The sequence below is a fragment of the Papaver somniferum genome, chromosome 7 (genome assembly GCF_003573695.1).
Source record: "Papaver somniferum cultivar HN1 chromosome 7, ASM357369v1, whole genome shotgun sequence".
Taxonomy (NCBI): domain Eukaryota; kingdom Viridiplantae; phylum Streptophyta; class Magnoliopsida; order Ranunculales; family Papaveraceae; genus Papaver; species Papaver somniferum.
This window is the reverse complement of record NC_039364.1, coordinates 104,979,467-105,004,048: the sequence shown is the minus strand read 5'-3', so window position 1 is coordinate 105,004,048 and position 24,582 is coordinate 104,979,467. Positions and strand designations below refer to the sequence as shown.

Genomic DNA, 24,582 nt, shown 5'->3' with positions numbered 1-24,582 from the left:
CTAACAATTTGACCGACACGTATCTATATATTCTCCTAGTATATTCCTGTTGACCGACACGTATCTATATATTCTCCTAGTATATTCCTGTATGCTCAACTTAACACAGGAGGGATCTAGAATTGGTACTCTAAATCTATTAATGTCATCTGTCATTTTTCAATTTCCTTGTGAATTATATATAGAAATCAAATTTATATTTTAAAATGAAATCAATGGATATAAGAATTCTTACAATAACTCATTCAAATCTGTATATAAGAATATTAAGTATCAATACTTGAATTGAAGAGAAGACGATCAACAATCAAAACCAACTTCTTAAAAAAAATCTAAACCTTGAATAGATATTATACAAATCTAGAATTTCCAAAAAAAACAAAATTTATACATCTAACGGATCCGTGAATTGAAACACAAAACTAACCACAAATTCACATCTACCAATCAAAATATCATCGCAAAATAAATATCGTTAATTGATATATCATCGCAAAAGATTTTAGAACAAAATTTTAAAAGCAAACAATTTATCTAAAATTAAATGAATTTTGAACAATATTTTGAGGAAATTTTACCAGATCTGTTTGTTTTGAGATCTTATTCCAAAGGTTCCTCGCGGCTGAGAGAGAGGGGAAATATAGAGATGCGTAAAATGATTTAAGCCTGATCGTGAATCGAAATTCGAGCTGAAGTTTTGTCAAGATCATATCAGGAGTACATGGAGAGCTCTTTCCTGATTACGGAGAAGAAATGTCACATTTAGCATTGATGGGTATTTGTGTCATCCAAAATGTTAATTTTGGACTGAATCGTTCATAAATGGACCGACTCGTCTGAAATTATGGAAATTTGGATCACCTAGTATTAGGCCTGAAGACGCTGGACTAGAATGTCTAAAGCCCAACTAATTTGGGATTAAACATTAATTTCTACTTTTGAATTATTACAACTTTGAGTTGCAGGTGGGCACATTTTTTGAATGCAAGTCCCTGCTCTGCATCTAATAGCATGAAATAGAGATAATCCTGGACTTGATTTCATTCAGCGTTATACGCTCTTGTGACACTGGAAACAATCCGCATCGAATTGGCAGACAAAGAAAAGGAAATATAGATATAGATGACTCTTAGATGAAACATGGTAATCTCTAAAATTTAAAATTGAAAGAAAAAATAAATAAATAAATAGATCAAGTTATAGAATGATTATTTGCCAGGTGGGGGTGTTATGGTGTACATATATAAATAGATTCCTAGGTTGTCTACTTTAATGGATTCACATACGTCCTGTTATGTGTTGTATTACTACAACAAATTAACAAACAGAAATGGAAGGATTGGTGTAAACACCTCCTGAATCAATGAATCAGGCCAATATCTGGCTTTAGGAAGCGCAACCAACGAATTCTATTTCATTAAAGCATAAAAAAGAAGATAATACTCTCTTACAGCTTATAACAACCAATGATTAACCCTAAGGTTTCGTCAATGGATGACTGACATGTTGCACAATATCAATGGACGAAAACAAAATACTAACAGCACCCTACTCTTAGCTTGAGGCAGCCAATATATCTCATGGATAAATAGACTAAGGAGAGTGTTGTTGTGCAACATGATGCAACATTGCCTTCCCCTGAAGAAAATCCTTGTCCTCAAGGATAAATCTTGGATAGTTAGCCTTTATGTTGGAGATTGCTTCCCAAGTAGCCTCCTCAGGTGAAGAATTTGTCCATTGGATTAAAACCTGTGACACCAGCTGTTTCCGATGAGGATAGTTCTTGTCTGCAACACTTTCTCAGGCAACATAATGACAGTTCCAGTTGGATCGACAACAGGTAATATAGAAGAAGGAGTATGTTGTAGACCAATGTGTTTCTTCAACTGGGATACATGAAAAACAGGGTGGATACGAGAACTAGATGGCAGTTCCAACTTGTAGGCTACATTACCAATCTTCTGGAGTACCTTGAAAGGGCCATAAAACTTTGCTGAAAGTTTAAAGTTTTTTCTGAGGGACACAGAGGCTTGTCTGTATGGTTTAAGCTTCAGATCGACAAGATCTCCTACCATAAATGATCTTTCCACTCTGGAACTGTCAGCATATAGTTTTATACGTTCTTGAGCCTTGCTTAGTGATTCCTTGAGTAAGTCCATATAAAGCTTGAAATGGTGACATTTTGAGGCCTCTATGAAAGCTGGTGTATTACCACCATTCTGCTAATGCCATCCATTGACTCCAGCTGCTTGGTTTGTGGCCATAGATACACCTCAAATAATTCTCCAGGCAGGCATTAACTCTCTCAGTTTGCCCATCAGTTTGAGGGTGATAGGCAGTGCTCAAGTTCAGTTCAGTTCACAATGCTTTGAACAAATCCTGCCAAAAGCTGCTGGTGAACACTTTATCTCTGTCTGACACAATGGAGGAGGGTAAACCATGTAGTTTGAACACATTATTGAGAAAAGCTTGTGCCACTGAAGCAGCAGTGTATGGGTGCTGCAGAGCAATAAAATGAGCATATTTTGTGAGTCTATCAACAATGACTAAAACGACAGTTTTTCTGTTGCTGATAGGGAGGCCATCAATGAAGTCCATGGTGATGTGTTTCCATGCTTGATCTGGGATGGGTAGAGGTTGTAGTAAACCATCATTAGTTGTTTTGTCACTCTTATTCCTCTGGCAAATGTCACACTGGGATACCAATAGCAATATATCCTTGAGCATTCCTTGCCAATAAAAATGGATCTTAGCTCTAATATAGGTGGCCTGCATACCAGAATGGCCACCCACAACAGAAGCATGTAAGGAATTTAAGAGGTTGTGTCTGACCTGACCACCAGTGCCAATGTAGAGCTTCTTCTTGTACCTTAAGATGCCTTCCTTGTAGGTGAAGTGAGGAACACTATCAGCTTGGAGAAGTAGCTGAGAAACAAGATGGGCTGCTTTATGATCTTGTTCATAACTGTGGAGGACATCCTGCACCCATGATGGTGTAGAAAGAGATATGGCATTGCAAGCAGCTTCAGGTATTGGTCTTCTAGAAAGAGCATCAACAACAATATTTGCAGTACCCTTCTTATATTGTATCTCATAATCAAATCCCAAAAGTTTAATGAGATATTTTTGTTGTAGAGAAGTTGTAATTTTTTGGTTAAGGAAATACTGAATACTTTGATGATCTGTTCTGATGATAAACTTGTGGCCTTGTAAATATTGTCTCCACCTTTGGACAGCCAGAACAATGGCTAAGAATTACTTTTCATAAGTTGAGAGTGTTATAGCTCTAGGTCCTAATGGCTTGCTGAAGTAAGATATAGGTTTACCTTCCTGAAGTAGTACAACTCCAATACACAGGTCACTAGCATCACTTTCAACCACAAATGGTTTGTTAAAGTCTGGCAAAGCCAAGAAAGGTGTAGTGCTCATTGCTAATTTAAGTGCCTCAAATGCAGATGTAGCAGCTGAGCTCCATAAGAATGAATTCTTCTTAAGAAGGTTGGTGAGGGGCTTGCTGATAGCTCCATAGTGATGCAAAAACTTTTTATAATATCCAGTGAGGCCAAGAAAACCTCATAATTCTTTGAGGTTTATAGGGACTGGACAAGACTGCATATATGAAATCGTTATTGGATCTGCAGAAACTCCTTCAGCTGTAACTATATGACCCAAATATTCCAGTGAAGGTTGTCCAAAGAAGCATTTAGATATCTTAGCAAATAGCTGATGTTGTCTGAGTAAGGAAAAAACTATTCTGAGATGCTCCAAATGTTAACTCATGTTGTGGATGTAGATGAGAATATCATCAAATAACACCAATACAAATTTCCTCAAATATGGTTGAAAGATTTCATTCATCAGTGCTTGGAATGTAGCAGGAGCATTAGTGAGGCCAAAGGGAATGACTTTAAACTCATAATGTCCTTGATGAGTTCTGAATGCTGTTTTGTGGATGTCTTGATCATGAACTCTGATTTGATGATAACCAGCTTTAAGATCAATCTTTGAAAAAATGACAGACCCTTGCAGTTCATCTAGAAGCTCATCTACAATGGGTATAGGAAATTTGTCCTTAATAGTGATGTTGTTAAGTTTCCTATAATCAACACAAAATCTCCATGTGTTGTCCTTTTTCTTAACCAAAAGTATTGGAGAAGAAAAATGATTGTGGCTTGGCTGGATGATTCCAGTATGAAGCATTTCTTTAATGAGTTCCTCCACTACTCCCTTCTGGACATATGGGCACTTATAGGCTCTTTGGTTTACAGGTGATGAAAGTGGTTGTAAGGGAATTGAATGATCCAGACTTCTTTTAGGTGGAAGTGTAGAGGGTTCTTGAAAAATATCATTGTATTCTTGGAGAAGTGGAAGTATAGCTTCTGGAGTTTTAGGGGTTGTGGAGGTGGAAGATATGGAGAATAATGGAGTCACTAAGCCATGGGAATTGTTGTAGAAGTACTTCTTTACTGCTTCACTACTCATCATCAAGAATGAGTGTTTAGAAGTGATGCCCTGTAAAGTGATTTTCTTATTTTGGTGGATAAAAGAGATACTGAGTTTTGCAAAAATGAAAAGTATATCACCTAAAGTTTTTAACCAATCTTCTCCAAGTACTATGTCACAACCCCCTAATGGCAAGACTCCGAGGTCCTCTACAAATTTATATCCTTGCATGCTCCATTGTAATTTAGAACAAATACCTGAACTGGTGTTCTGGTCTCCATTAGCAACAGTGACCCTCATAGGTGGAGTTGGTGTGACAGTACACTGAATTGAAGAAGCCAATTTGCTATCAATGAAGCTGGTGGTGCTACCTGTGTCAATAAGGACAGAAACAGTCTTCTTGTTGATAATACATGGTATTCTTATTGTCTCACCAGTGGCAGATCCAATGAGAGTGTGGAGAGATATTTCAACATCAAATTGTAAGGGAGATTCTAGTGCCTCCTCAAAAATTTCTTCTTCCTCCTCAGTATCCTGTGACTCAGTGGAGTCCATGTGAAGCATATAGATTTTCTGTTTCCCTTTACAAAAATGCCCTGGTTTATATACATCATCACAATTGTAACATAACCCCTGTGCTCTTCTTTTATCCATTTCCTCCTGAGTAAGTATTTTAATGGTAGTAGGTGTTGGTGCAAACTTTTGTTGAGGTGTGAAAAAATATTTTGGTGTTGTAGGGTTGGATTTAGGTGAAGTGCTAATTGGCTTAGGTGATGAGGAGCCAAGAGTGTATGTTCTATTGTAGTTGTAAGGGGTATTGAAGGATTTTGAAAATGGCATGGGTGATGGAGTTACTAATTGAAGTTTTTGTTCTTGTAGTCTAGCTAATGAAAAGTATCATTCAAAGTTTGTGGGTGAAACATTGTGATGCAGGGCATACTACAATTCCAGAAGATTCCGCTTAGAGGTTTGGCTTCCATGGTTTCCTAGTTTCAGTCTTTATTATTTTTAGTTTTCTTTTAGATTTCCTTTTAGTTTTCTGTTTCCTAGTTTAGTTATTCTTCAAGCCTATATAAAGGCTAGATTAAGTCTTGTAAGAGCTATCTATTACTCAATCAAATTATTATACACAAAACTTATCTTTCTCTTCTTGCTTGAATTCTCTTCTCTTCTTGCTTATAGCAATCTAGTATTGCTTTCTTTTACCTTGTTCCACATTAGTTGGTATCACCCGCTTAGTTTTAGGTTTTTCATCCTATCACTTGATCCTTTACTTCGCTTCCGCAACACCTTTTCATTCCTTTTAAGTACACAAAAAAAAAATGACTGCTCAACCAGTTACTCTAGCAGCAATCGAAGCTCTCATCAAATCTCATACCGAGATTTTGGCAAAAAACATTACTGAAACTCTTGAGAAGTCCATGGAGGAAAAATTAGGGTTAAGAGATAACAAGCTTGAAGCAATGCAGAATCAGCTTTTCAAGGTTGCAAAACACATAAATATAGATTTGGATATGCCTGAGCTTGTAGACTTAGAAGACAAAACTAAAAACGATACACTTCAGTTTTTACAGAATGATGAAGTACCTAAAGATGTATTGCGTACTTTAAACATTAAGAAACCGTATGAAGGGTTCATAGGTCATTCAAAGAAGAAGCTAGTTTCTCCTACACTCGACAGTGAATATGAAGATGAACGTGAGAACGATCTAGAGAAGAATTGGATTGAAGAACGACGTTTAAAAACTGGTCACAACCCTTACAGTTCTTTACCCGAATATAAGCTAAAAGCTGATATTCCCAACTTCTCTGGAAATTTTCGTATTGAAGAACTAACTGATTGGCTCTTTGAGGTAGAAGCTTTTTTTGAATTTATGGAAGTCCCTGAAGATTCTAAGGTCAAACTTGTGACTTACAAGCTCAAAGGAGAAGATGCAGCCTGGTGGGATAAGATCTGTGATGATCGTAGAAACGCTAACAAACCGAAAATATGTACTTGGACACGTATGAAAACTTTGATCAGGGATAAGTTCTTACCTAGAGACTTTATGCAGCAACTTTTCATCAAATTGCATAACATTCAGCAGGGGGCACGCACTGTTGAAGAATATGTGTCCGATTTTTATAATTTGGTGGCACGAAATCAACTCAAAGAATCTGAAGAACAGTTAGTTGCAAGATTCATTGAGGGGATGAATATATTAATACAAAATGGTATGACTCATTCAGTTTTTACTATGGTCGAAGCGGTGCAGCAAGCTATTAAGATAGAAAATCGCCTTCTTCGTTCTTCTAGGACTTATCCATCCAGACAAGGGCATTATCAAAATAATTCCAGGGGTATCAATTCATCTCAAAACTTTTCTCCAGATACTGTTTTGACTATTCCCAGGCCTCCTTATGATGATGTTAGCAATTCACATCGACAACCTAGCCATATTGTGCCTTATACTCCACCTCTGGCTACACCTATCTTAGCCAATCCAGTTGATCTTCAGCCGGGTCAGCAGTCTCACTCTCTGCAACCAACTCCTCCTACTACAGGGAATCGGTTTCATAACAGTCAACAACAATTTCCACCGCAACAGAGAACTACTAATACTTATGCAAAATTTCGTGGAGATAAGTGCAATAAATGCCAGCAATCGGGGCACACGTCTAGTGATTGTCGGAAATTCAATGCTTTGATTGGTGAACCTCGGTTCATTAATGAAGTCACTGGTGCGCTTAATGAGTTCGAAGATGAAGCCTCACCTGGTGATGACGATGAGTTTGTTGGGATGATTCGTCCATTATTTCTTACTCAACAATGCAAGTCTCAGATACACAGTATCTTTAAATCCAGATGTTATATTGGGGGTAAAATCTGCAAGATGATAATTGATAGTGGCAGTGTGGATAATTATATTGCTGATCACGTAGTTAAGAAGCTTGAACTACCAGTAACTTCTCATCCAGAACCTTACACTGTAGGATGGGTTAATACCTCTAGCACACATAAGATTACTCTTCAGTGTTATGTGTCATTCTCTTTTGAGGGTTATGAAGACACAGTTCTATGTGATGTCATTAATATGACGGCAACCCATCTTCTTCTTGGCAGACCTTGGAAATACGATCTTCACGCGGTTCACAATGGATTCGAGAATACTTACACTTTTGTTCATAATGGGAAAACCAAGGTTCTTAGTCCATCCAATTCCACTTCAAACTCTTGTGCGCAGACTGATGATGTCGTAGCCACTGTTATTCTTTCTTTGCACCCACAACATTCTTTACATTCCCATGAAGATTCTAAGCCTATGATTGAGTTGCCTACAAAGGTGAAGCCCTTATTATTTCAATATAATGTTTTATTTCCAGATGAACTACCAACTGCATTACCTCCTTTACGGAATATTCAACACTGCATCGATTTTATTCCTGGAGCCTCTTTACCAAACCAAGCACACTATCGCTTGAGTCCTGCTGAGCATGAGATATTACAGGGACAGGTAAATGATTTGCTTACAAAGGGTTTGATACGACCTAGCAACAGTCCTTGTGTCAGTACTGCCTTCTTGGTTAGTAAAAAAGACAATGGATGGAGGATGTGTATCGATTGCAGAGCATTAAATCGCATCACCATTCCTTATAGATTTCCGATCCCGCGTATTGATGATATGATTGATTTACTGTCGGGCTCTATTATTTTTACTAAGTTGGATTTACGCAGTGGTTACCACCAAACACGCATTCGAGGTGGAGATGAGTGGAAAACAGCATTCAAGACACGTGAAGGTTTATATGAATGGCTGGTCATGCCATTTGGGTTATCTAATGCACCTAGTACTTTTATGCGATTTATGAATCAGGTTCTCCAACCCTTTCTCAGTAAATTTGTTATTATCTATTTTGATGACATACTAATTTTTAGTCGCAGTGAGCCAGAACACCTCCAACATCTTTCACAAGTGTTTCAAGTTCTTGCTGACAACTCTTTATATGTTAATTTGAAGAAGTGTACCTTCATGGCTTCTTCAGTAACATTTTTGGGATATTTGATTTCTACTGATGGTATTCATGTCGATCCTTCTAAAGTTCAAGCAATTGAATATTGGCCAGTTCCTACTTCTATTCGTGATGTTCGTAGTTTTCATGGTTGGCTTCTTCCTATCGAAGATTTGTGAAGAACTTTAGCTATATTTATGCACCTTTGACTGACTGTCTCAATAAGGAGAAGTTTGAGTGGACGGAAGCAATGGATAAAAGCTTTATTCTTCTTAAAGAAAAGCTTTGTACGACACCAATTCTTGCACTTCCGAATTTCAACAAGCCTTTTGAAATAGATTGTGATGCATCTGTTGTTGGTATTGGTGCAGTATTATCACAGGAGGGTCATCCAATTGCATATTACAGTGAGAAGAATTCAGATGCACAAAAGAAATGGTCTACATATGAATTAGAGTTATTGGCTCTTGTTCAATCTCTTAAGCAGTGGCATACTTATCTTATACATAGGGAATTTGTTGTCAACACTGACAACCATGCTTTGAAGTTTTTGAATACTTCTGCTAAAGTTAATAGAATGCATGATCGATGGCTTTCCACACTCAACAAATACACTTTCTTCGTGAGACATAAAAGTGGCAAATTGAATCAAGTTGATGATGCCTTAAGTAGAAGAAGTCATCTATTAACAACAATTCGTAATGAGAGTTATGCATTTGACTATATCAAAGACATTTATCCAGAAGATGAAGATTTTGGCAAACTATGGGATCAATGCAGTTCTCAAACTCATGGGGTTGATGATTTTCTTATACAAGAAGGTTTTCTTTTTAAAGGGAATCGATTATGTATTCCTCAAGGGTCTTTACGTTTACATCTTATGAGAGAATTACATGGCAGTGGTCTTGGTGGTCATTTTGGGAGAGATAAAACCATTGCCCTGATTGAAGAAAGATATTTCTGGCCATCTTTGAAACGTGATGTACAAAAGTTCGTACAAAAATGCATGGTCTGTCAGAGAGCAAAGGGTACAATTCAAAATACCGGGTTGTATACTCCTTTACCAGTTCCTGATGCACCTTGGGTTGATATAAGTATGGATTTTATACTTGGTTTACCTCGTACTGCTAGAGGTAATGATTCTATTATGGTCGTAGTTGATCGTTGCTCTAAAATGTCTCACTTCGTAGCTTGTAAGAAATCAACTGACGCTTCTAATGTTGCTTCTTTGTTCTTTAAAGAAGTAGTAAGATTGCATGGGGTTCCAAAGTCTATCACTTCTGACAGAGATACAAAATTTTTGAGTTATTTCTGGAAAAGTTTATGGATGCGCTTAGGCACAGTTTTACAATTCAGCACAACTTCACATCCGCAAACTGATGGACAGACTGAGGTTGTTAATAGATCACTTGGGAATTTGATTAGAGCTAAGTGCCTGGATAATAGTAAGCAGTGGGATGTGTTATTGCCACATATGGAATTCGCTTTCAACACTTCTGTGAATCGTTCTACTGGGAAAAATCCATTTGAGATTGTGTACTCTAAAGTACCTAATCATACTCTTGATTTGGTAGCCTTACCCACCACACAGAGTACAAACACTGCAGCCGACTCTTTTGTAGACAAAGCAACTGAATTACATAATAGTAAAATCTAAACTGGAGAAGTCCAATTCTAAATATAAAGAGGATGCTGATAAACACAAGAAGTTTAAAACCTTCAAGGAAGGGGAGCTCGTGATGATACATCTAAGAAAAGAGAGATTTCCAGTGGGTACCAATAACAAAACCAAGATGAAGAAATATGGTCCTTTCAAGGTTTTAAATAAGATCAATGATAATGCTTATGCTATTGATCTACCAAATGATTGGAATATCTCCAACACATTTAATGTTCAAGAGATTTTTACATTTCATGGTGACAATGAACTTCTGGTTTGTTTGGACAACTCGAGGACGAGCTTTACTCTAGAAGGGGGGACTGATACAGGGCATACTACAATTCCAGAAGATTCCGCTTAGAGGTTTGGCTTCCATGGTTTCCTAGTTTCAGTCTTTCTTATTTTTAGGATTCTTTTAGATTTCCTTTTAGTTTTCTGTTTCCTAGTTTAGTTATTCTTCAAGCCTATATAAAGGCTAGATTAAGTCTTGTAAGAGCTATCTATTACTCAATCAAATTATTAAACACAAAACTTATCTTTCTCTTCTTGCTTAAATTCTCTTCTCTTCTTGCTTATAGCAATCTAGTATTGCTTTCTTTTACCTTGTTCCACATTACATTGACACAGATTTGTCAATGTCATCCTTTAAACCACTTAGAAAGCTCATAACAAAATAAGATTCACTCAAAAATGGGTTCATTCTTAACATTAAGGCCTTGAGTAATTCAAACTCTTCATAGTACTCATCTGCAGAAGCAGTTTGCACCAATTTATTGAAACTGCCAACAAAATTTTCCTCCACTGGGTTTTCAAATCGAGCACAAAGATTAGTAGACAAATCTTGCCATGTAATGCGATTTCGATTAACTTGAAAATTAAGAAACCATTTCTCGGCCTTACCTTCAAGATAGATAGCAGCTATGTCAACCTTCCTGTGTTCCTCAATGTCATTGAGTTGAAAATAGCGTTCACTTTTCTGGATCCATCCTCTAAGATTTTCTCCATCAAATCGTGGGAAATCGAGCTTTGGAATTCGATGGTGGTAATTGACAAAGTTAGAGTGATGTTGATGGAAGTAATTTGGGCTGTCATCATCATCCTGGTGTTGTGAACCACTTGTATCCTCGGATCGAAAATGAATGTTGGATTTATTGAGTAATTGAATGAGATTTCGATTATTATCCTGTAAATGTTCCTTGAAACTAGCCTTCACAGTATCAATTTGTGAAGAAAGATCGGTGGAAAGTGATTTCAGTTCCGATCTTAGTTGATTGATAGCGGCTTCATTTGCAGCAGCTTTATCAGCAACATATTTGAGCGTCACTGGAAAAAAAATTATGGATAAAACGGCTCTGATGCCAATTGTTGTATTACTACAACAAATTAACAAACAGAAATGGAAGGATTGGTGTAAACACCTCCTGAATCAATGAATCAGGCCAATATCTGGCTTTAGGAAGCGCAGCCAACGAATTCTATTTCATTAATGCATAAAAAAGAAGATAATACTCTCTTACAGCTTATAACAACCAATGATTAACCCTAAGGTTTCGTCAATGGATGACTGACACGTTGCACAATATCAATGGACGAAAACAAAATACTAACGGCACCCTACTCTTAGCTTGAGGCAGTCAATATATCTCATGGATAAATAGACTAAGGAGAGTGTTGTTGTGCAACATGATGCAACATTATGCCTTTGAGAGAAGCAATAACCCCTTTTGCGGACCTTCAAAATTAACAAATAAAAACTAGCTTCCGCTGCTACCATCCTCCGCTTTGTAATAAAAACCTGGTTTTCAAAATTCAATCAAACAATTTAGGACCTTTATCTTCTTCTTAGAAAGCAAAATATTTAGGAGAATAAAATCATATCTTACCTATTTACAAGCACCACAATATCACCTCAAGATGGGGTTTTCAAACGTGAAGTCAATGTCAATGAAATGTCACCATAAGCTTCTTCTTGGTGCACGTTGACATAGTCAGATTTTGCCAGAACCTGCAATTATACATTTAAAATTTATTCACATGAAAGCTTGAGTACAAATACTAATCAGATAGCTGAAACAAGGCTACAAGTGAACCGACACTAAAGACTACCAGTGAAATTCTTCAATGATGCGTTACCAGTATTTCGAAAAAGATTTGAGCACATTGCTTTCTGGTTTTGCCATGTAAAATCTTGTTTAGAGAAAGACTCCCAATTTGGTCTTGTGATGTTTCAGTTGCAGGAGAGTGATTTTCCAGATATTGAGCCACAGCCCCCTGGAGACACATCATTGTACGCTTGGATCAAATATGCCCTGAAACATAAATCAAATATAAAAGATGTACGAAAAATTGCCTTACTTAGCCCTCACAGAAAGTTCATTAACTGGTTTATTCTCTACTAGCCCTGTTTATTTATCACACAAGAAAGTTAAGTGACGTACTAATTCCAATGAAACAAATTTCATCACTTAGGCCTTGTTTGGTAAAATTTATAATTATCTATTTATGATTATAGATAATCATAAATTGATAAATGATTTTGATATAATCATTTTTAAAATAAATTTTTCCAAACACTTTTTCAAATAATTGATTATCATAGAATGATGATCTCGAAAAGGAGAAGAAAGAACAATGATCTACGATATTTTTTTAGTCCTATGTTGTTTTGATGTCTCTCTTGATAGTTTAGAGGAAATAAGAAGAAAAAATCCAATTTGAGTTTCTTAGAAAAAATAATTGATTATAATAAATTTTTAAAATAACTTTTTCCTGTTTATGGAAATAATGGATTTTTTTAATTATGATTGAAATAAGCAATTATTATAATGATTACCAGACGCATATAGAATCCATTATAATTTGCATAATGGATTATGGGCTGATAATCCATTAAAATAATGGTTACCAAACATTTAACTACTTTAATTTTCAACTTACCAACTCGTGTTGTATCAGCTTCCAGAAAGTTTAACTCCTGCAGAAAAATAGATAGGTATCGATTCAAAAGCCTAATTAAAGATTTTGGACAACGAAAAGGATTTGCAAAGTGACGATTCAAGCTTGTTTACAAAATAGTTAGAGCTCAAACAGAGTAAGGTGAAAAATTAGACCTAACACAACTTACTCTCCCAGAGATAAAAAGAGCAGGGTACATGTGTAACTACCAAAAAACTTACCGCAGAATCCAATAATCCTGGAGTATTCGAAAAACTAGCAGATTCATCCATGCCTATCCAGTCTGAAAAACCAAAGGAGTGTTCATACTTGAGGAGACAACAGCTTCAGTGCGGATAGATTGGCACTTCAGTCTCGAACGAACTTCCTGTCTGATGTTCAAATCTAGAAGTTTTGAAAGGAGTGGGAGTAGCCATAAATTCAGTCGTGAAATCTCTATCAGCAGAGCCATCTTCAAATCGGCCATACTCAATTTCAGGATTATCGTCAGGTCGGAGATGCTCCGTTTCAGCTTCTACAACCGGTGGAATATGCTCAACTTCCGTACCAACATCTGGCAGGACTTCCTTATCAACATTGGGCTGCTCGTTATCAATTTCCATATCAAAATCAGGCACAGATGTACGAGCATTTGCACCGGCATTTTCTTGAACATCCCCTGGCCCTATAATTTGGGATCTGGAAGAAACATAATCTCTCTCGAACAAATTTAGAAGACATTTAGACAAACCTGCAGATGGAAATACTTTTACACGTTCATTAACCCAAAAAACTTGATATTAGAGTCCATATAATATTGATATGCTGGGGAGAGGAAAAGAAACACACCAGTAATTGAAGACTGGTAGAATAATTGGTCCTTTCTTAGCCTGTTCCCAAGCCTCCAAACATCCAAAGATGAACAAGGGAGTTTTCTCCTCTGGCACACCAGCATGCTAGTATCTTTTATATTTCCTTTACATATGCTGAAAAATCCTTTGTTAAACATAAAATTAAATGTTGGGCATAAACCAAAATGGACCTCATACAAAAGACGCTTACTCGTTATCCAAGACAATATGCATATCAAAGAATTGCTTCCTCTTTCGTGTCTTTGGTTTTTCCTTCTCATCCTGTGGAGTTGGATAAATTGCTATTTGAAAAGATTCATTCCCTAAATCATGAAAAAATCAGCAAAACAAAATCAACCATTACCAAACTTTAAATCTCAAGTGATCATGAACCTACCGAAGGCAATATCTGAAACACGGCCATTGCCAAAAGACTCTACTGGTGCAAAAGCAGTTGGTGGATCAGGATTATGTTGGACAGATTCAGATTGTTCTCTAGATATTGACAGATGTTCTGAAGACTTTTCAGCAAGGCTCAAATTAGGATCAGCATCACGCACAACTTCAATTTCAGGAATTTCTTGAGGTATACAAGTTTCGGGAACACTGTACAAAATGACAAGACAAGATGTCATCAATTCAAATCCTTTAATATATAAAACAAACATAAAGAACTTAAAAATACAACATGGAGCATACTCTTCTTCCACTTGACTATTACTGCTATCTGGAATCAGTTCTTGTGGAGAAGTATCCCTATCCATATCTATATCCTGAAAAGTACAGACACTTCATGTAATTTCACAACATGCAACCTCCATTACTGGAGTATACGAGATCAAGAACAAATTTGTGAAAAACTAACTCAGAGGAAAAGTCAAAACCTCGTTAATGAAAAAATCAAGATAAGGATCTTGAGAAACTGGAACTTGATCTGTAGAAATAAGATAAACGAAATCTTGCAACTTTATAAAAAAAAAAAAAACATTAGAGAAACATGGTGTGGATGTGCAATACTACAACCAACACATATAGTCGATTAATACCTTCAAGGGTGATATCTGCGGGTGTCTTGAGATGATTATCTGAAGTTCTGGAAACCGAAAATAATTATTATTATAAAAAATATTAGCTTTTCGCAGTTGCAGTTTTGTGTCAGATATGTTTGTTATTAGGAATGCAAATGATGAATATCTTGCCTCTCAAAGTTAATGCTGTCATCCAGATCCACTGCATCAAGCTCAGAAGTTCGTAATGGCATAGTAACAGATTCAAATGGTGCAGCAGATGCATTTTCGGGTAAATTAAGGTTTTCAATGTGAGCAAATGCAGTCCTAATATCGGTTAAGAGTGCATCGTAATCACCATATAAATAGTCAACTTTCTTTGAATACATCGTAATCGCCATATAAATAGTCAACTTTCTTTGAATATATTCGCCGAAGAGAAGAAATGCTGATAGACGAAGTGCAATAGGTGCTTCAGGGAACATAATTGAATCTAAGCCAAGAAATTTTTTACGAGTCGTTAGTGTAAAATAAATATGAAAAGGGTTTTCCAAGAAGCATTACTTAGTGTACTAGATTGAAATATTTTCACTTTGAAGCTTCCTAATAAATGCTTGCTTATCAAATATTCCAATAACAAAAAAATTCACTATTTTGGGTCACTGCATGTCACCATTCACAGCCAAACCTTGGCTGTAAGAATACCCACCAATTCGGGATTAGGTTCTTGGATGGGGTCTAATGAAGAATTTTAAAAGGCAGATGAAACATATATGACCCTATTCCTAATCACCCCCATCTTCCCAATCCAGGGAACACCATTAGCCAACAATATCAGCAGAATGTGGTAAAGCAAAGTAAGTAGCACGCCCCCCCTATGAACAAAAAAAAATGCAATACATGGTATGGTTATAACTCCTAGGTTGTCGATCAAAGGATTCATCCATTAAACCAGATAAATTCTCCCTAAAATTCTAACAAAACCCCAAAACTACAAATCAGATGTGTGGTTTGATGAATACTGGTTGAAATCACAAAATCAACCCCCAAATCTCTCGAGGTAGTGAAGAAACAACATTACAAAAAGAGAGAGAGAGAAAAAAGACTGCATCTTTCAAATAAAGTCCATCAAGGTATCAAAAAGTTGATAACTCTAAGCAGTTGATAATCTAAAATAACTAAAAAAAAAAAAGCGAAAGTAGGAAATAAGAGAAAAATGAACCAACTGTAGAAGCTATGTTAGTGATTTCAATATGAGTTCTGCGAATTATGTTCTGTAAGTGAGCTGTCATCCATACTGTTCCAAGAGGACGCTTTCTAGCAAGCAGTTGATGTGAGTAATAAAACATCTTCCGTCTCTTCTCCTTCTCTAACAACTCTTAGATCGTGGATGGATTTGGGGATTTTTAGGGGTTGTATATTTGATAGTATTAAGAAGAGGGGATTTCGGGATATATTTAAGATAAGAAGCATCATTTTTGGAAAGTGGAAATGGCGCTGGAATAGTGTTTATTGGGCGCGAAATTGGAAAACTGGAATTTTTAGAGCAAGGAACCTCCCTCTTGACTCTTGAGTAATGGTAAATAGTGTTTATTGGGCAATGAAATAAATAGTATATAATTGTCCCTTGTTGTTTTGATGGGTTTCATAAATATCTTTATTCCTTAGAGGGGTTTACTATTTAGTCCAGAAAATCCGACCCGGGTTACTGGCTAGTCCAGCGCCAAAAAATATTTACCCTCTAGTCCAAAAAAGTTTTGAAAAGAATAAAATTACTCTACTAACCCTAGTATATAACATTACGTATAATAATACATATGTTACTACATATTACATATGTAGTATACTAGTAGTAATTAGTAGTAACTAGTATGCAGTATGTAGTAATAACATATGTAGTATGTAATATACTAGTAGTAACTAGTATGTAGTATGTAGTAATAACATATGTAGTATGTAGTATGTAGTATACTAGTAGTAACTAGTATACTAGTAGTAATATGTTATTTATTGATACTACATATTGACATGTAGTATGTTATGTATTGATACTACATATTGATATGTAGTATGTTTGATATGTAATATGTTATGTATTGATACTACATATTGATATGTAGTATGTTATATATTGATATGTAGTATGTTTGATATTGATACTACATATTGATTATACTAGTAGTAATATGTTATGTATTGATACTACATATTGACATGTAGTATGTTATATATTGATATGTAGTATGTTTGATACGTAGTATGTTATATATTGATATTACATATTGATATGTATTATATGTTATGTATTGATACTACATATTAATATTGATATGTAGTATGTAGTATGTTATATATTGATATGTAGTATGTTTGATATGTAGTATGTTATATATTGATACTACATTTGATATGTACTATGTTATGTATTGATACTACATATCAAAAAAATTGTTTTGTATTGATACTACATATTTTACTACTAGTACTAGTTTACTAGTATACTATACTATAGTAGTATACTAGTTTAGTATAGTAAAGTAGTTACATAATTTACTAGTAACAATAAGATATTTTTATTACTACTAGTACAATATATATTAATATGTAGTATCACCGTATTGATACTACTAGTATGTAGTAACATACTATTAGTAACATTTACATGTGTTGATACTAATTAGACCTGGAAGGGTGTTTTAGGAATTTATAAAATACCGTTTATAGTCTACACGAAGTTTTTGGACTAGAGAGTAAATAATCTAGTCCAAAAACATGTTTTGGACTAGAGAGTAAATCTTTTCCACGGGTGGACTAGACTAGATAGTAAATCTTTTCCACGGGTGGACTAGCCATTAACTGGGTCTGCTAGAACTGGACTAGCCAGTAATTCCTACTATTCCTTATCATACAATACATATACCCCTCTCAATCTAAAGCCCATCAGGGGTCTACTAACGCTTTTTTTCATTCCATATTTATCCTCCCTACAAAAATTAAACAAATTTAATTTTGAGATCTTTTCTCTTTCTGTCTCTCCAACGACATCCACCACCACCATTACCACCTCCTCCCCCATCACCTTTGCAGCTGCAAACAGATTCAGGAACACCTCCTCTGTTATCACCTTCGCCGCTGCAAATAGATTCATGAATCGATAACCCTAAAACTCGGATGTATCTGTTGATTCAAATTCATATCTCAGATCCAGTTCAGATTTTAATTCTCATATCCATCAAAAACGACATTTTTAAAAGATTTGTGTCGGATCGATGAAGAAAAGTCAATGAAATTCATCTAACAACAACTGCAAACGAAGATTCACCGACAAAAAATGAATCAAAAGATGAGTATTATCTAAGTTTACTTGAGTTGATTTTTAATTGATCAAAATCGTGATTTTTTTTGTTTTAATTGAGTTGATTTATGTGTTAAAAATGATTTCTAGGGTTTTTATGTTTGAATTGGATTAAGTTGTTTTTCGTCTTCGTTTTTGGAATTATTAATTTAGTAAGTCATATTAAAGTTCTTGCAACTGGTTTATGTTGGTGGTACGAGATTTTAAAAGCAATTTTCTAATTTTTGTTCTAATTGGTTAATCGACATTAAGAACAGGATAATAAAGAATAATAGTTTTTTGTTATTGTTGTGGTGGTGGTGGTAGTAGTAGGTATCTTGTTGCAGCTAGCAGTATCAATGGTGCTTGTTATCAACGAATGATTTAGGTGATTTGTGTTTATTTGGTAAATAGTGGTAAATAGTGTTTATTGGGCAATCAAATAAATAGTATATAATTGTTCCTTGTTGTTTTGATGGGTTTCATAAATATCCTTATTCCTTATCATACAATAAATATACCCTTGTCAATCTAAAGGCCATCAGGGGTCTACTAACGCTTTTTTTCATTCCATATTTATCCTCCCTACACAAATTAAACAAATTCTATTTTGAGATCTTTTCTCTTTCTGTCTCTCCAACGACATCCACCACCACCATTACCACCTCCTCCCCCATCACCTTTGCAGCTCCAAACAGATTCAGGAACACCTCCTCTGTTATCACCTTCGCCGCTGCAAATAGATTCATGAATCGATAACCCTAAAACTCGGATGTATCTGTTGATTCAAATTCATATCTCAGATCCAGTTCAGATTTTTTAATTCTCATATCCATCAAAAACGACATTTTTAAAAGATTTGTGTCGGATCGATGAAGAAAAGTCAATGAAATTCATCTAACAACAACTGCAAACGAAGATTCACCGACAAAAAATGAATCAAAAGATGAGTATTATCTAAGTTTACTTGAGTTGATTTTTAATTGATCAAAATCGTGATTTTTTTATTTTAATTGAGTTGATTTATGTGTTAAAAATGATTTCTAGGGTTTTTATGTTTGAATTGGATTAAGTTGTTTTTCGTCTTCGTTTTTGGAATTGTTGATTTAGTAAGTCATATTAAAGTTCTTGCGACTGGTTTATGTTGGTGGTGCTAGATTTTAAAAGCAATTTTCTAATTTTTATTCTAATTGGTTAATCGACATTAAGATCAGGATAATCAAGAATAATAGTTTGTTTTTATTGTTGTGGTGGTGGTGGTAGTAGGTATCTTGTTGCAGCTTGCAGTAGCAATGGTGCTTGTTATCAACGAATGATTTAGGTGATTAGTGTTTATTTGGTAAATAGTGGTAAATAGTGTTTATTGGGCAATCAAATAAATAGTATATAATTGTTCCTTGTTGTTTTGATGGGTTTCATAAATATCCTTATTCCTTATCATACAATAAATATACCCTTGTCAATCTAAAGCCCATCAGGGGTCTACTAACGCTTTTTTTCATTCCATATTTATCCTCCCTACACAAATTAAACAAATTCTATTTTGAGATCTTTTCTCTTTCTGTCTCTCCAACGACATCCACCACCACCATTACCACCTCCTCTCCCATCACCTTTGCAGCTCCAAACAGATTCAGGAACACCTCCTCTGTTATCACCTTCGCCGCTGCAAATAGATTCATGAATCGATAACCCTAAAACTCGGATGTATCTGTTGATTCAAATTCATATCTCAGATCCAGTTCAGATTTTTAATTCTCATATCCATCAAAAACGACATTTTTAAAAGATTTGTGTCGGATCGATGAAGAAAAGTCAATGAAATTCATCTAACAACAACTGCAAACGAAGATTCACCGACAAAAAATGAATCAAAAGATGAGTATTATCTAAGTTTACTTGAGTTGATTTTTAATTGATCAAAATCGTGATTTTTTTATTTTAATTGAGTTGATTTATGTGTTAAAAATGATTTCTAGGTTTTATGTTTGAATTGGATTAAGTTGTTTTTCGTCTTCGTTTTTGGAATTGTTGATTTAGTAAGTCATATTAAAGTTCTTGCGACTGGTTTATGTTGGTGGTGCTAGATTTTAAAAGCAATTTTCTAATTTTTATTCTAATTGGTTAATCGACATTAAGATCAGGATAATCAAGAATAATAGTTTGTTGTTATTGATGTGGTGGTGGTGGTAGTAGGTGTTTTGTTGCAGCTAGCAGTAGCAATGGTGCTTGTTATCAACGAATGATTTAGGTGATTTTTGTTTATTTGGTGTTGTACTTGTGGTAGTGGATTTTGTTGTAGTGGTGGTGGTGGTGATTGTGGCAGGCATAGTTGTAACAGTCTTCGGTTTTTATGGATCAACTACAGTTTTTGATCTCATTTATGGGATCAACTCCTATTTATTAACATCATTTCCTTGGATTAGTATAGTCATGCTTGTAGTTTAAATCATGTTTGTTAAAAAAAAATATAGATTGAAATTGGTTGTGTTGTATATTTGAAGGTGTAGGAAGGGGTGCATCTATTGGTGGAGGTACTGGATTAGAAGCTGAGAAGATGTTGTTGACTGTTTATAGATGGGCTCTGATGGTTGCTATAGGAGCTGAGAAGATTACAGAGGGGTTGGAGTCAGATTTGTGTTTAGCTTCATATGGAGAGCTTGGACTTGAAGTTGTTGTTGTTTATGAAGTTATAGGTGATGATTGAGTTAGAGATTGGTAGCACAATGGTGTTATCTTCTGGTGGTTCTGGTGTTGGATGTTTCTTCTTTTTTTTGGTGCTTTTTGATTTGGACTTGTTATGTCTTTTAATGATATACATTCTAATTTATTTTTGCGAATGTTTATTCTTGTGTTTCTTAAAGATATGTCAGTTTTCAAGTTCCAGGTTTATTGGGTTTTACAGGAAACAAACTTATGTAAATGGTGTCAACTCCAGCTGTTTGATCCCATTTTTTGTGGATCAACTTCAATTGTTGATCCCACTTAATGGGATCAACTTTAATTGTTGATCCCACTCAAAGGGATCAATTGTTGTTGTTGACACTATAATCTGGAGACATAGTTCTTGGGTTCCATCTTTTTGGGTCAACTTCCATTGTTGATCCCACTTAATGGAATCAACTTCTATTGTTGATACTCAAAATAAAATAAAATTGCGTGGTTGTATCTGTATACATAAATTAACTCCTCTAGCTATACATACCTGGAATCTTCAATATCAACATTCATTCACTTCATAAGAATCCAATACCAATAATACAATCATTCATAATAGATAACAATCGATGTAAGTTTTTTTTTTTTTTTTTGTAAACCAATAACTCGTAACAAACCATTACTAACAAAGCAAACAAAATTGTCCAGAACATAAACAAAACCATTTCTAACAAAGCAATTAAATTGTTCAGACCATAGACAGACTTACATTTACTTACTAAGGTATTCTTCAAACTACACTAAGATTCAAACCATGAACAGACTATGTTAGCTAGCACTTAAAGGCTTGCACTAGTCTAATTGTTCAACTCCGTCTTGCAATTGGATTATTTCTTGAATAAACTCAGTAACTTAATCAGGAAGTTGTTTCGGCTTCCATGCACGTACCCAATTCATTATCTTTCTTTAACTTTCTTAATCTCGTGCGGGACATCTTCTTCTTGATGCTTTTTTTCTTTCTTGGTGATCTCCTCAACATTATCTTTTCTCAACCTGAATTCAACAACAATTATAGTGAGCGTTCATATTCTCAGCTTAACAAGTAATTTTTTGTATCAACTTAGGTTGTTGATCCAACTTATTTTGGGTCAATATTTCAGTTTTATGGGATCAACTACTGTTGTTTATCCCATCTATTGGTGTCAACTTTGGTTGTTGATACCATTTACTAGAAAATATGTCCCTGAATCTCAGTTTTTTGGGATCAACTTCTATTGTTGACCCATCTATTGGGTTCAACTTTGGTTGTTGACACCATTTACTGGCAAAACATGTCCCTGGATTCAGCTTTCCATATAATGCATTAGGTACCAAGTATGTAAAGGACACTGTCAGATGTATTTTTCATCAAAGAACATTTGGATTCATTCAACAACAACAAATATATAACTAACAGTGTGAGTTGTCTCATTCCTTAACATTTAAATGAAACTTGTAGCAAATCTAAACCATCTATCATATGAAATTCAACCTATATGTTATTTTCAACATCATCTATTATCTGAAATTCAACCACAGAGAGACTATTTTCATAATCGTATATCATTTAGACAAAACTTGTAGAAAATTTAAATAAAACTTGTAGAAAATTTAAACAAATACCTCCAAAATCGATTCACTAAACAAAAATTTTATCGGATCTTATCAAATTAATTATGCATTTGTATTAGTTACACTAAATCAAATCAATAAATTAACATGCATCAATTTCAGATCATAGATGTATTTCTGATTTTGAAATCAGAAATTAAAACTGAATTTAAAATCCAATTTAAAAGACGAGGGTACCGAAATATACCTCAATCTAAAACTTTTCCACCTATAAGTCCTTTATTCGAAAGTGATTTCTATGGACTGAGTCGAGACAATACAACTAATTGGTTCACACTTTGTGTGATCGTCTATGGATACGAGATCGAGACAATACGACAACAAGATAACTTGCGTGATTGACTATGGATACAAGATCGAGACAATGCAACAACGAAATATGATTACTTGATAATAGGTTCGGACTTAACCAAACACAATAGGATTGATATCAAGTAATTATGAATTAACGTTTGTGTATTTTACTTCTAATTATAATAAAACAATTATAACTGCGGAAATAGAAAAGTAAAAGACACATCAACATTTTGTTAACGAGGAAACCGCAAATGCAGAAAAACCCCGGGAGCTTGTTCAGAATTGAATACTCTCGGAATTAAGTCGGTATACAAAATCTAAACCAACTTTGTATAGTTGAGACAACACAACTAAACATATAGTTCATCTAGTTTCGTCAGTATCCATGCGCCTCCAACTTGTAATAAGGCATGCACTTGGAACAATTCCTTTGGTTCGTATTCCAAACAGTAAAGGAACAACAAATCTGTTCGGTAACAACTCTTTTCAAATAACGTGATATGAGTTTGACAAAAGGCTCTTCCGTTTATCCTAATAAACTCCTTTGTCAGGTTCTTAGATTTATCTATTCAACAACTACCAAAGTAATTGTTTAGACTATGCAATCAATACTTTGAATCACAAAGCATTGTATTGATGCCGATCTACTCAACTAATCAATCAAGATTATCACAAAGATAAACCGATTATAGTTAGATCCCTAGCCAATCAAGTTTTGTGCACACCAAAGATTATGAACTCAAATAAGAAATCTTCTTTGTTTTCAGATCTTCTTAGATCTTCAATAAACACATGCACACAACCAACTTGAATCTCATATGATCAATCACACACAGAACGGAGTATGTTAACGATGGATTATCACAAGACGTCTTTAGATCTACAAACAGTTCTAAAGATCCCCGTCGATACTTCGATCTTTGAGTGAATCTTATATCAGAAGAGAAGATTCTCAAGCATAAACAAACTAGGTGCAATCAAAGTTCAAAAACCGTTAGTTAATCAAATCAATCGAAAACTAATAATAAACTACAATTATCTAGCTTCCCACCAACGGTACTCATAGATCTTCCCAATCCCAAAGAAGTCTTTAGAACGAGCGGTCGTAAGAGATTTCGCCTAATTAGAGTACTTTCCTCTCCGAATAGACGGCTCCACCAGTAACACCACAACTAGGTAGTTTTGCTGGCTCTGAGGATTAGTTTGCTAGAGATGCAAACTTCAATATTTAAAGACCAAGGAAGTTTGGACACCAAGGAATTTCCAAAACCGAATATTCTCAAAGATATGCAATAAACGCCAAAATCGGTTTTCATAATTCCTGGAAATGCTCTGTCCAAATATTGACCGAAATCTCAGTAGAAAATATCTGATTAGTAAATGCACATTACTAATTTTATTTTCTAAAGATATGCATTTATTTGCTGGAAAGTAAAAGCATATAAAAACTAAAAACCTAAATTAAAAAATTCTCAATTTATTCCGATCCGGGATTCTCCTTTAGTTATTAAGGAATATCTTTGAACAATAAAAGATAAGAATTACTGCACATGTTCAAAGTATGTCGACATCTTTACTTTGTAAATTATTTTTCATATTTACAATCTTGGAACCGATTTGCCACACTTCTAAACGAGTTTAGAATTGGTTCATCTAACTTCCAAGAACTATGTGATTGATTATCCTATCAAATCACCATTAATGGGTTTCACTGTTCTACCAAAACACAAAGCTTTG

General features: G+C 35.0%; 1 protein-coding gene and 1 long non-coding RNA gene across 2 annotated transcripts; both read right to left on the bottom strand.

Annotated features, from left to right (window-relative positions):
- Positions 1-11,673: 11,673 nt before the first annotated feature.
- On the bottom strand, positions 11,674-13,345 carry LOC113296955. The gene is made up of 5 exons (XR_003333214.1): positions 13,270-13,345; positions 13,031-13,067; positions 12,227-12,402; positions 11,977-12,098; positions 11,674-11,888 (listed from the first exon to the last, which is right to left on the bottom strand). It is a non-coding gene; the product is annotated as an uncharacterized LOC113296955 (long non-coding RNA).
- A 29-nt stretch (positions 13,346-13,374) lies between these two features.
- LOC113295038 (sister chromatid cohesion 1 protein 3-like) lies at positions 13,375-15,286 on the bottom strand. The gene is made up of 8 exons (XM_026543398.1): positions 15,078-15,286; positions 14,925-14,971; positions 14,763-14,812; positions 14,578-14,651; positions 14,276-14,484; positions 14,090-14,201; positions 13,877-14,013; positions 13,375-13,778 (listed from the first exon to the last, which is right to left on the bottom strand). Exons 1-8 carry the CDS (start codon positions 15,284-15,286, stop codon positions 13,375-13,377), a joined length of 1,242 nt encoding a protein of 413 aa, XP_026399183.1.
- Between the last annotated feature and the right edge of the window lie 9,296 nt (positions 15,287-24,582).

Bases quoted from the DNA above. Each gene is read 5' to 3' on its own strand.
- LOC113295038 (XM_026543398.1), bottom strand. From the start codon at position 15,286: ATGGCGATTACGATGTATTCAAAGAAAGTTGACTATTTATATGGTGAT. The intron at 14,485-14,577 runs GTATGCTCCATG...CATTTTGTACAG, and splicing joins AATAGTCAAGTGGAAGAAGA to TGTTCCCGAAACTTGTATAC. The intron at 14,202-14,275 runs GTAGGTTCATGA...TTCATGATTTAG, and splicing joins TGTTTCAGATATTGCCTTCG to GGAATGAATCTTTTCAAATA.